The sequence below is a fragment of the Carassius auratus genome, chromosome 7 (assembly GCF_003368295.1).
Source record: "Carassius auratus strain Wakin chromosome 7, ASM336829v1, whole genome shotgun sequence".
Lineage (NCBI taxonomy): Eukaryota > Metazoa > Chordata > Actinopteri > Cypriniformes > Cyprinidae > Carassius > Carassius auratus.
Window position 1 is genome coordinate 27,992,891 of NC_039249.1, and position 12,399 is coordinate 28,005,289.

Sequence of the window (12,399 nt, forward strand, 5' to 3'; positions counted from 1 at the left end):
TTAGAAATTATTTACTTATTTTTTGTTGTTGTTGTTGTTGTTGTTGGGAATCTCCCAATTGAGGTACACGATGTGAAAATTTCAGATAAATGTTCATGTTCTATATTTTGGTTGCATTTGTGAGTTAATAAAAATGTAGATGTATAATATAAAAATATCAGTATATCAATATCAATATATATATATATATATATATATATATATATATATATATGAATCGATATACATCTGTATCGAATCGTATCGTAATCACTTTTGAGGTATCGGCAAATATCGTATTGCTGGGTATGAGAATTGATATTGTTTCGTATCGTGACGAACCATCCAATTTACACCCCCATTTGTTACCTATCTGATGGCGTATGTGGTTGTACTCTTTGGGTAACGGCGCTCCAAACACTTGTCCTCGAAGTTTCTCAATGGACGGAGCCTTGTTCTGCAATCCTCCGAACTTCCCGTTGCTGCGTATCCGCTCTCCATGACGCGTTAAGAGCGTGGGACACTGCATCTTATTCTGAACCACCTACCAAACATACACGTTCATATGCACTTTGATGTAAACACTTGGAAATTCTTCATCACAAACACATGCACTCAGTGTCTTACCCCCCGTCGATAATCATTAGCAGAATCCAAGTCATCAATTAGTATGGTGTCTCCAAGAAGACTTGCAAAAACTGAAAAAGAGTCAGAATACGTCAGCCCCCTTGAAGTCTGAATGTCTGCCCTGGTCAAACTCACAAAATAATGCACTGCCAACATCCACAGGCTGCAAAATGTTTCATGCAACAATGATTGTTCAGTCCAAAACACACGTACACACACACACACACCATTAGATCATCTGAATACTGCCAATGCAGCCTCTGCCAGGATACATAGCTGTGATGAAAGCTTGCAAATAATTAAATTCCATTACATCATTGTATTACATGATTTTGTGATGCAATTCAATGACCAATGAACAGTTCACCCAAACTAACTAAGAAAGCTTATGGATTATGGACAGCTGGATTCAATGGTTTGAAAATTAAAACATCTTCATGATAAATTTGTTTATTAAAAACACACCGCTTTTTGTCTTCTCCAGATGTTAACTGGTTGACTGGAGTGGTGTGGATTGCTTGGGGATTATTGTGATGTTTTTATCAGCTGTTTGCTGGACTCTCATTCTGAAGCGATGCAATGCTACATTTATCTAAATATAATGAAGAAGCAAATTCCTCTACATCTTGGATGGCCTGAAGGTGAACAAGTTTTCAGCTAATTTTTTTGTGGGGGGGGGGGTGAAATGTTCCTTTATGCTGGCAGTATTCTGGAAAGATTTAAATAAGAAAATCCAAAGCATATACAAACAACTGAATGCAAAACCTACTTAACGCCTTCCTCTCCCAAGGCTTATTCCACAATACATGTGAAGCTACTAAATGGGAATAAATCTATTAATAATAATTTGTCAAATACAGGTTTTCTTGTTTTGCATTTATTAATGTCATGAGAATTCATTATACTATTTTTCAGCAAGCACTAAATGAGTGGCAACTAGATCGGTTTATTAAATAATGAAATGTTATAGAGGTGCAGCAGGATATAACAGCTGTAAACACCAAATAATTAATAATAAATGACAGAAAGGAGTTTTATATTTTTATATTTGTTGTAAATGCAATTCTTTGAATTGTTCACAAAAAGAAAAGAATAAAACAGTATAGCAAGTTAAAGGGCTATAACAACTAATAACTCATTCTGGCTGTCATCTGGAGAACAACAAAGATACAGTATTAAATACACAAATCCCTTTCTGGGAAATTTTTTACATTTTTATTCATCTTATTTTCTCACAATGGTGTTCATGTGTGTTTTTGAGCTCTCAAGTTACCTTTATTGCAGCCTTCTACGTGCTCAGGAAAAATGAGCATGTCTTTTACGAACACAGGATTGCCAATGGGACGGAAGAGAGGTAAGCCATTCCTGATGTGAGGCAGAGGCCTAAGACACATGAAAAAACATGCACAGAAAGAGAAAACATGTAGCTGAGACAAAATAAACGCAATAATCTACTCACTTATTGATAATTTAGTGTTCCTGTAGCTCAAGTGGTAGAGTATTGCGTTAACAAGTGCAAGGTTGGGGGTTCGAATCCCAGGGAACACATGTTAGTAGAAAATTGTTAGCCTGAATGCAATTTAAGTCGCTTTGGATAAAAGCGTCAGCTAAGTGCATAAATTAAGTTTATTTATTATATTAAAGAAATGCACGCACTGTCACACAGTATGAGAGTACTGAACTAAGTTGTCTTTCATGTCTTATTGCGCTTAAATACACACAAGTTTACATTAAACACACACAAGTTATGTCTGAAAATAAACAGCTGGGAAAGAAATGGGATGTTTATTTTAAAATCTGTATGGCAGCAGCATTATTAACTTTTCTATTTTCACAAGCTTACAGAAAAAAAGGCTTATTAAAAAACATATATATCTTTTTTTCTTCATGTTTTTTGGGTTGGTGGATGCACCGGGGACTTTTATGAAAGGTCACCTTTAACTTGATTCAGTAAAATAACATTATAGACCTTTACAAAAAAAAAAAAAACTAAAAATGAAAAAGCACACAAAAACAAAACGGCACGTATGAGTACCTGTCATTTGGTCTCCAGAAGACCGTCTCGAGGGGAATGACTTGCTGTCGTCCCTGAGTGTCATCATAGATTCTCTTGGCAGCAGAAGTCGTTTCAGTAACCACACAGTCCATGTCACCCAGAAGATGCCAAGAGATCACCTTCGCTGCAGCATCATCCTCCACCAGAGCCAGATGACCCACCTGCAAACATCACCACATCAACTCACATGTCTCTGGAAGAGTCCTCCGATTCTCATCATGTTGGGATGACCGTCCCCTTCACCCCCAGACCCCAGTTTGACAATTAAAAACCTCAAACACAAAACTCCAGATTTGTGTTGTTTGTTTGCTCCATGCAATTATTTAAGTGTTTTTAATGCATTATGAACGTTTACATTTTATTATGCATTATGAATGTGATACCAAAACTCCATATTTTTTAATTCAACAAAAATAGATTTGCAGATAGATTTGTTTTAAATGGGTAACAAATGTCACATGCATTTCAGATCACTATTAAAATAGTTTTGTTGTTTTATTCCTTGTTCAATAACTGTACTGGGTTTAAGACTGCATGATTTGGTAAATCAAAATTATGGATGAAAAGCAAACAATCGTGACATTTGAAGTCCTAATCATGTTCTAGTTATAAGATTTAAAAAAACAAAACACTTGATATTCAAAATTGACAAAAGGTCAAATTGACTTATTATGCTAGATTTTTCTTTTTGTTTTGCTTTTTAATCCGAATAGTTGGACTTTATTATATGAAATCATTATTACAGCGTTGTTAATTTTGATGACTTTTTGTGTCATAATTTTGACAGTCATAATTTGTCAACATTTGAGTTTTTGTCGTAATGACTTTTGTCTCTTTGGTTTAACTGGTCATGATTGAATGTTAATATTAAGACTCAATATGTCAGTTTTAGTAGTATTAGTAGTTTCACAGTCATAATGACATCATGTAAATTTTGAACGTTTATGTCATGATTGACTTAGTATGACATGACTTTTTATGTCATATAATGACTTCTGAATTACAATATTGCCATTTTATGTCAGTTGTTTTTTTTTTGGTCATAATTTTGACTTTTCATGTCACATTTTGTTTAAATTGTGACGTAGTATGTCATTATTTTGACATTTTATGTTCGTTTCAGTATATGTCATGATGACTTAAGTCATAATTTATAAGTCATATGTCATTATTTCTGATTTTCCAAAGCATGGTATTTGTACTTATGTGGCTGAAACGGCTTTCCATAGACAACAGCCAGTTTAATCTGAATAAATGTGTCTCAGAGTTTCACAACTCAAACATTTAACCTCCTCTATCGCTCACACTGATAAAGCCCTCCACCATATGAATAACACGCTAACAGGCCAGCACTGGGGTTTTAATAAGCATGAAACATTTCTTCAAGTACTGATCGGAGAACAGTGTATTTTCCATCACCCTGCTGTGAAGGGACCATCAAATACAAACACTAATATAGGTGAAAACCGAATGCACACCTTTCCCAGAACCTGTGGGCTGCCTTTGAAAGGGTCAGAAATGCTGCATTTGCGCCGAGGCTGATTCTCTATATTGGTCAAAATGGCTTTCTTGTCATGTATAACTTTCTCTATTGTGGATACCTGGACAGATACAGAAACAAAGAGACAAGCAAACACATGACGGCTGGAATTAAATGCATGCTTATACAATAAACAAACAGCAAGAAAACAGTTTGCATGTTAGAGTGCATGTACAGACTCACAGTGGTTAGTTCTGAGACGTCTAAACCACATTTCGTGAGCTCTGGTTTGAGCTCGTTTAATTTGTGTGTTGCATCTCGCACCTGACCTGCAGAGACGAGCACGTATACGAGTCACACATGATCAGAGCAAAAACAAATGAATCAAATCAATCAATAAATACTTAACCAAACCAAAATACGCAGTGCCTACATTCAAGTTCAGATGTTAGTTGACTATTGGTATCAAAAAATTCCCGGTACATCAAAACGGTTTGGGAAAGGCGATCTTTCTTCTTACTGAGACTCACAACAACTTTCTGACGTTCTGCATCTGAAAGAGATCAAAATATCAAAAAGGGATTGCTTCACACCTCCATTACAAATAACAACATCTCCGTAGTTTAAGAAAATTAAGTCACTTAGTATATAGTAAGAGTTCAAAGAAATAGTCACCCAAAAATGACATTTGTTTACTTTACTCACCCTCAGGCCTTAAAGGATATACTTATATATTTCATTTATATACCATGCAACTGTTTAACTGTGCAACAATAATAATTCAATAACACAGAAATACTGCTTGTCACATATGCCACATTACATTTTAATTATGACATGGATATTATAATTTTCTTAACTTATTAAGTATAGATTTAATTCTAGCTATATTACAATACAGACTGATTTTGATTGGTTACAGCAGTTTTTCCACTGATCTCCGAGACAGTCAATAGTAATGTAAGTAATACTGGGTCGTGTGTCTGCTGACTAACCGTTGCAGAATCTGAAAGGCAGGCTGTACGGAGCGATGGTAACACTTTTCTGATGAATCTCAGGACTGAACTGGAGGATGTACTCGGCTCCATCCACACCAGGACTGTTCTCCAAAAGTGCCAAATCCTACAGCACACACATTTAAAGTTATTCATTTCATTTGGAGTAAATGTGTGCAGTTTAGGTGAATCCATACAGAGGCCATGCATAAAAGCAAGGGATTTTACAAATTTATATTTATGCATTTGGAAGACTGCTTTAACCCCAGCCATTTTTTTTTGTCAAGTTTGGTTTGTTTTCATGCATCTTAACTCACTGAATGTTTATCACATCTTACAATCATTCAATGTTTTTTTTTTGTTTGTTTTTTTTGTACCGGTCCATTTTGTAATTTTTCTTTTTTTTCAGGTAACTTGTATAAATCTCTCAAACTTGAATGGGGTCTCTCTCCAAGTGTGTGTTTTATCTGAAATTTGTGTGTATGTGCGAAAGCTGTTTTGTTGTTTTGAACAAATAACCATTTTTTTGTATATTTTCACAAGTTTCAAATAAAAATAGTTTTCGTTGATTGAAATACAGATAAAAAGAAAAATATCTAAGATGCAAAAAAAAAAAAAGTAGTAAGAAAAACAGTAAATTTGCTATGCGCTTTTGTCATTACTATTTGTTTTCTTTTTTAAAAACATATCTACAGTTTTTTTAGTAATTAGCTTTATTTTAAAAAAGGAAACTAATAAAATGACCAAAAATGCATATCAAATTGAGCAAATTCTAAGCATGAATAAATCTTATAATAGTACATGAATAATGCTTAATGAAGACTGATAAACAAGCACTCACAGTAATGATTGTCTCGCCGTTAGTGAGGCTGTAGGACACACTTCTAGCTCCATTCTCAAACACTGGAAGCACCACGTCTCCTGTGCCTTTTACTGTCACAAGCACTTTTCCATCTAAACGCTCACCAGCAGCGTTACTGTATTGGTCCTGCAGAGTAAGAAACAAACACTAACTCAAGCTTTCTGCATTTATCTGATCTACATGATGTGAGAATACCAAAATGACAAGAAAAATGGCATGAAATGGATGACATGAAAGCTCAATATAGAAGAAAAATCATTTAAAGAGATAACTAGTGGAGACCGAAACTCACCATGATCTTCAGATTGAAGCTGTCCAGCAGTGTGCGATTGGTCCGGTTGCTACTATTGGACACAACAGGAGTTGAAGGTGGAGCCTCGGGGGATAATTTCACCGCTTTATTGGGAACAACATTCAGTGGAGTCTAAAACAGAAACACACATGCATATCATGGAGTAAGCAATAGGATTATCTAGCTGCACATTCAACAAATTGGGCCAAATACGGTGTATTCTCACCTGCTTGCTCCACAGATGTTTGGTTTCGTCCAAAGCCAACACAAACTGGACAACATACTGTCCTGCAAGCTCTGGAATCTGCTTATCCCTAAAAAAAATACACAAAACAAAACACAAGGGTCAAAAACGGAAATGAATGTACATTGTGAGTAATATTTTACACATGTGCAGCTGCTATTGTTTTCAATCAAACAGACACAGGATTTCATGATTTTTCTAAGGTTTCAGTAAATTCCAGTAAAGTAGAGAAATCAAAAACTCTCTGCTATAGTCAGGTTTTTCATGAAAGTGTCTTTAAATACTGAAAATTCAGGACCTAGCACCAGTGGCAGACAAAAGCTTTTAAAATACTAACAATGCTTAAAACATAACTGCTTAAGGGTATATTACATATATATACACACACACACACACACACAAACATGTGCCTTTCTATTTATACATGCAATAGCAATTTCTAATATGTTTTTTGTGTCTAGAGGATTCACAGAGTAAGAATTTCATTGTAGGGTGTAACTGTGTTTGCTTTACATATGACAAAAAACTCTTGATTAATTGATTGATATTGACTGATTGAGTTGTTATAAAGTAAAAAAAGTACTTATTTCAGACGTATGTTGATTTATTACCTGAAGCAGAAGCAGTCATCCTTTTCTGTGTCTTTGCGTTTACTACACTTCAGAGTCGAAGCCTGAGTTAAAACACAAAACATTGTCCAATTTACTCAATTTTTTTAAATATTGTTGCATACCATGTTTTCTCCTTACACATAATATTACGGCTCTGAATGCCATATAATTCCCCGGTGTTCAAAATGCATGTCTTGTCAAAATTGTATTTTATAATGCCCATGCAAAAATGCCTGTTACATCATGTTATCAGTCACAAAGAGTACTTAAGTGTTTTAGAATACTTCCATCAAATATAATGTAGCGTCTTTTAGATTTGATGCATCTACTTGAATGAGATTTTATTCTACCCCTCTTTTTTTCCTAATATTTAACCATTGACAATTGCATTCAACATTACAGTATAATTGACGGCTATTTGGCTGCTGTTTCTTTAAGAGCTGCAGCTGCTGAACGTCACATGCTTGTAATATGACTTTAATATGAAATGATACATAATATGATATAATATTTGTGAACAAGGGCCACAAAACCTGCAATCTGAATAAATAAGCTTTCCATTAATGTATGGTTTGTAAGGATTTTTGTATTAGAAAATCTGGACTCCGAGGATGCAAAAAAATCTAACTATTGAGAAAATCGCATTTAAAGTTGATCAAATGAAGTTCTTAGCAATGCATATTACAAATCAAAGATCAAGTTTTTATATATTTATGGTAGGAAATGTACAAAATATCTTCATGGAACATGATCTTTACTTAATATCCAAATGATTTTTGGTATAAAAGAAAAATCAATCATTTTGACCCATATAATGTTTTTTTGGTTATTGCTACAAATATACCCCCGAGGCTTAAGACTGCTTTAGTGTTCCAGGGTCACATATAAGATCTAAACAAACGATTATTTATACATTTATCAGTTTACTGTAGTAAGGGTAAAAAAAGGTGTAAATAACGAAATTAATTTTATTACTATTTCAGTGTAGTTACTCTTAAAATATTAAACATAAACGAGATACAAGATACAACAGCTTTTAGAAAAGCTTTGAAGACTTAAAGGGATAGTTAACCCAAAAAATAAGTCTCTTTCTTATGTATGTTAAACACAAAAGAATAGGACACTGGCGGCCGATCAGCACTGGAAATGCAGGGCTTCATGTCTGAGGCACAGATAGCAGGAAGCGATCAGCCGTTGGTGTAGTGACGCACAAATAATAGTCTCTTTTCTGTGCGCACTAAAGCTGCACGAGCGTATACTGTACCTGTCCACGCCCTGAACATGAGTAGATCGTGAAGTGATGTTCAGATCAACTTCTCACGTGTTGGATGAGAAACTAAACGGACTAAACTGTGACAAAACCTTTTTTTTTTTTTGTAAAGTAGGACTTGCATACACGTTTGAAAAGCCAGAAATAAACGTCAGTTCTGTATAGACGGATTATTTTTATTTGACCTTAAAATTACATCGACTTAATCTGATTTAAAAATCACCTACTGTAGCACACTGAGAAAAAGTGCTTCATTCATCCAAATAAAAAATTTTAGGGTAATGATTCACATCTATATTTTTTAACTTGAGACAAGAAGTTATTTATTTTTCATTGGCTCAAGTAAAAAAATATAGATGTGAATCATTACCTTACATATTTTTTTTATTGGATGAATGAAACACTTTGCATCTTTGTTTTATTCGCACCAACATTATTTGATTTTAACATTTTTGAATAATCTATTTATATAGCATAATTTTATTTAGTCTGTAAATAAAGACACTGGTAAAGACCTTGTTTATATATTTAACCAAATGTAAAAACCAAAATACTGAATGCTGATTAAGAAACCTCTTGTTGAATGTGTGTTGATTGTGTTGTTTGGATTGTAGAACTATAAAGTTGTTGCCTTTAATTTCATATGGTTACAGTTAATCTTTTCATTTAAGGCCAGTTCTCTGTAGTTTCAACCCAATTCAAAAACAAAAGCTAAATGCTGATTTCTGTACCATCTATGTTTGTATTGAATGTGGGCTACTTACTGTGCAGTCACTGGCGTTCTTTTCAGACTTTCACGGTTATTGTTTTCAATAGCTAAAAGCCAATTTGGCCAATTAAATACCAAATAAACATCTTGTTTATGCATACTTTCCTTTTTTCTTGTTTGTTGCTTAAAAAAAAAAAAAAAAAACGGAAATCGGTATCGGCCAGTTTGCTTGTAAAAAATCGGTATCGGAATCGGCCATGAAAAATCATGATTGGTGCATCCCTACAAAAGAAGATACCGTAAAGAATGCTGGTAAGCAAACAGTTGTTAATCCCTATTGAACTCCATAGTAGAGAAAGAAATACTATGGAAGTCAATGGGGACCATCAACCGTTTGCTTATCAGCATTCTTCAAAATATCTTCTCTTGTGTTCAACAGAAGAAAGAAACTCATACAGGTTTGGAATGACATGAGGGTGAAGAAATGATGACTGAATGAATGAACGAAACATGGATTGAATTGTGACTCAGATTATAATCTTGACTCGTTCTGAGAGACTTGGGGCTTGAAGCAAAGTGTCAAAATAAAGACTAGATCAGGTGACTCACAGTAGAGGGTGGATAGGAGCCTGAGACCGTGCCCTTCCACAGCAGCATCGAGAGGTTCGCCGGGCAGATGTTTCTCACCGGCGTGCCCTCCTCAGAAACCACCTTCACCGTAAACACTGAAACATGACATGCACACTAATCTATACTGAACTTAAAAATATAATGTTGGCTCCACTAGGCTTATATGCATCCACACACACCTGGGAAAATGTCCCCTGCATTTAAGGTGGCAGCACTGTCATAGCTAACAGAGAGCTCGACGGGTTTGTTGGGGTCAGGAATCAAGTTTAGTTTTACTACAGGTCCAGGAATCCCCTTCCTGCCAAAAGAGCCTAGAAACTTCAAATGATGCACCCCTCTAAAGAAAGAGAGAGAAAGAGACAGAACGTGAAAGAGAGCGGGTTTTGTTGAGCATCATATCTGATACATCAGACTTTTATGGCTCATATACTGATACAGTGAGTTTTCCTTCGTTTCATTCAACGAGATACTCGATATGACTTTTATAAAACATTATGTCTGGATCATTGGAAGCGGTTCACACTGAAATATTACTAACAATTTCAAAATTATTCTTGCATTTGCTTTGTGAAAATCAGATCGATTGCATGGCAAAAAGACAAATACAAAGTTTGATCATGATGATCATTTAGAGGCCTGGGAAATCCATGTGTCAAATATAACACAGTAGGCTTTATAGGGTTCAGTATGTACTTACTTTGGACCACTTATAGTTTCTAATACGAAACAAGCTTTTCCTTCTGAATCCACAGGCTGAGATGATATTAAAGACTTTATCTGAAAGAGACAGACAAAAAAGTCTTAAGAATTGCATTACTTCAGTTGAATAGTAGGGCAGTAAAATGTAAAATATGACAAGTTTATCTGCAGACCGCACAGTAGGAACTCAGTTTTGTTTGTTTTTTAAATTCCATTGCAATTTTTGAAGTCATAATGCAGATAAACACAGTCTATAGGTCAAAAACTGAGAATGGGAGGGATTCCATAATTTTAAGTTTCACGTTCATGTTTTTTTTTTTTTTTTTTGTGATAGTTCATAATATAGTAGTCAACACTTGTAAGTGTATCAAAACAGTTGTCCAGAGACAAGAAAGCATTTTGGTTTTAAGTTTTAGGACAACTTTGATGAAAGCCTTTGACACACTTCAAATGTTGACTAGTGCAGATAAACCCTCCACTTGTCAACATAATTGAATTATTGAGAATTATGTGTGTGATTATAAAGCAAAAAAAAGGCCTCTAGCACTAGCCCACTATATTCATTTCTATTCTATATGTTTTCTTTTAATTATATAAGTTAACTGAGACTTGCTCATTGCTCTTTTGTTGATTTTGTTTGCTCCCATTGTCCTCATTTGGATAAATGCATCTGCTAAATGACTTATGCAAGTGTAAATAAATGCACAGTCCTCTCTTTGCCCAAAGTACCTTCAGCTGTGGCATCAGAGGCTTCATCGTGATCTCAATGCGCTGGTCTGGTGAAGGGTTTCCCCATTCGTCACACAGCTGCACGACGAGCGGCGCGTCCAAACCCTGGCCGTTCACCACCTGCAGAGGCTACAGAGACCAGCTTTACTCAAACAGATCCCATCATGAAAGTCAGTGTTGGGGATGTGAAAATGTGACACACCATCTCTGGCTTCTCCAGCAGCTTTATCTGCACCGGAGGTCCAGCGGTGACTTCGACTCGCACAAATTCCTTCATGTCTTGATACTTAAAGCACAGCTCCCTCGGGCCAGGTGTTCCTCCTACGAACCGAACCCGGCAAACAGAAAACTGTCCACTGCTGGCCTGCAAAACAGCATACACATTCAAAACATGACTGGGGTGTGCATGCTGAATGACTGACAGAGAGATGAGAGATTATGTGAACTGTAATATGGCAGTATAGAGGGCATCCCTATCAAAAACTGCTCATTTGCTCGTGTCTGTGGTTGTGTGTACAGTACCTGCCATTCAACGGCCAGAGCTGATTTATCCAGACCATCAGCAGACACACTCAAAGTCTTCACAACATCAGCGTTCAGACGGTCCGTTTTATTCCCATACTGATCAACAACTTCTACATCTGAGAGAAACACAGGTTTCAAAAACTGAATGTTTTCAACCAACAAAACTGGTGAGTGATCTACAAATGGAGCGTCTGTGAAAGGACAATCAGTTTCAAAAGAATGGACCACAAAACCTGTCTTAAAGAGCCAGTAAGATGAAAATCCTAAGCTTCCCATCACTGTTTATAAGTCCTGTACATTAGGTTTAAATCCATCCAAGGTTAAAAAACATTGTCATTTTGTCAAAATATCATTTTAAAATTACCTCAATTCTCAGAGATCCCCAAATGGTTCGCACGAAACTGTTCAAAATATTCAGTTTCCTTAAACCCCACCTTTCAGTAGCATACTGTGTTCTGATTGGTCAACTAACATAGTCAGTTTTGATTGGTTGTTCCGCACACACCTCCACGGTAAACTAGTTCCGTTTCTCCCAACACGGTAGGCGGAGATTATTATGCAAAGTGATCCTAGTGACGTACATAGAGATGGGCAAAAGATTTGAAATCTATAACGACTCGTTTCAGCGATTCAGAGTCGACTCCTTACTTCAGAAGCCAATAACTTTATAAATCATGTACTTTTTGGTTTA

At 35.7% G+C, this 12,399-nt stretch overlaps 1 protein-coding gene across 1 annotated transcript in view; it reads right to left on the bottom strand.

Annotated features, from left to right (window-relative positions):
* smchd1 (structural maintenance of chromosomes flexible hinge domain containing 1) overlaps positions 1–12,399 on the bottom strand; it is a 39,982-nt gene that overhangs the window by 3,440 nt on the left and 24,143 nt on the right. The window contains exons 29-46 of the mRNA XM_026268304.1: positions 11,706–11,824; positions 11,386–11,547; positions 11,184–11,312; positions 10,453–10,532; positions 9,935–10,092; positions 9,735–9,850; positions 7,147–7,208; positions 6,518–6,605; positions 6,292–6,423; positions 5,979–6,125; positions 5,138–5,264; positions 4,576–4,695; positions 4,386–4,471; positions 4,141–4,263; positions 2,642–2,823; positions 1,880–1,989; positions 607–677; positions 349–523 (exon numbers count right to left, since the gene is read on the bottom strand). Of these exons, the coding sequence (XP_026124089.1) occupies positions 349–523; positions 607–677; positions 1,880–1,989; positions 2,642–2,823; positions 4,141–4,263; positions 4,386–4,471; positions 4,576–4,695; positions 5,138–5,264; positions 5,979–6,125; positions 6,292–6,423; positions 6,518–6,605; positions 7,147–7,208; positions 9,735–9,850; positions 9,935–10,092; positions 10,453–10,532; positions 11,184–11,312; positions 11,386–11,547; positions 11,706–11,824 (2,187 nt within the window). The remainder of the gene's footprint in view (positions 1–348; positions 524–606; positions 678–1,879; positions 1,990–2,641; positions 2,824–4,140; positions 4,264–4,385; positions 4,472–4,575; positions 4,696–5,137; positions 5,265–5,978; positions 6,126–6,291; positions 6,424–6,517; positions 6,606–7,146; positions 7,209–9,734; positions 9,851–9,934; positions 10,093–10,452; positions 10,533–11,183; positions 11,313–11,385; positions 11,548–11,705; positions 11,825–12,399) is intronic.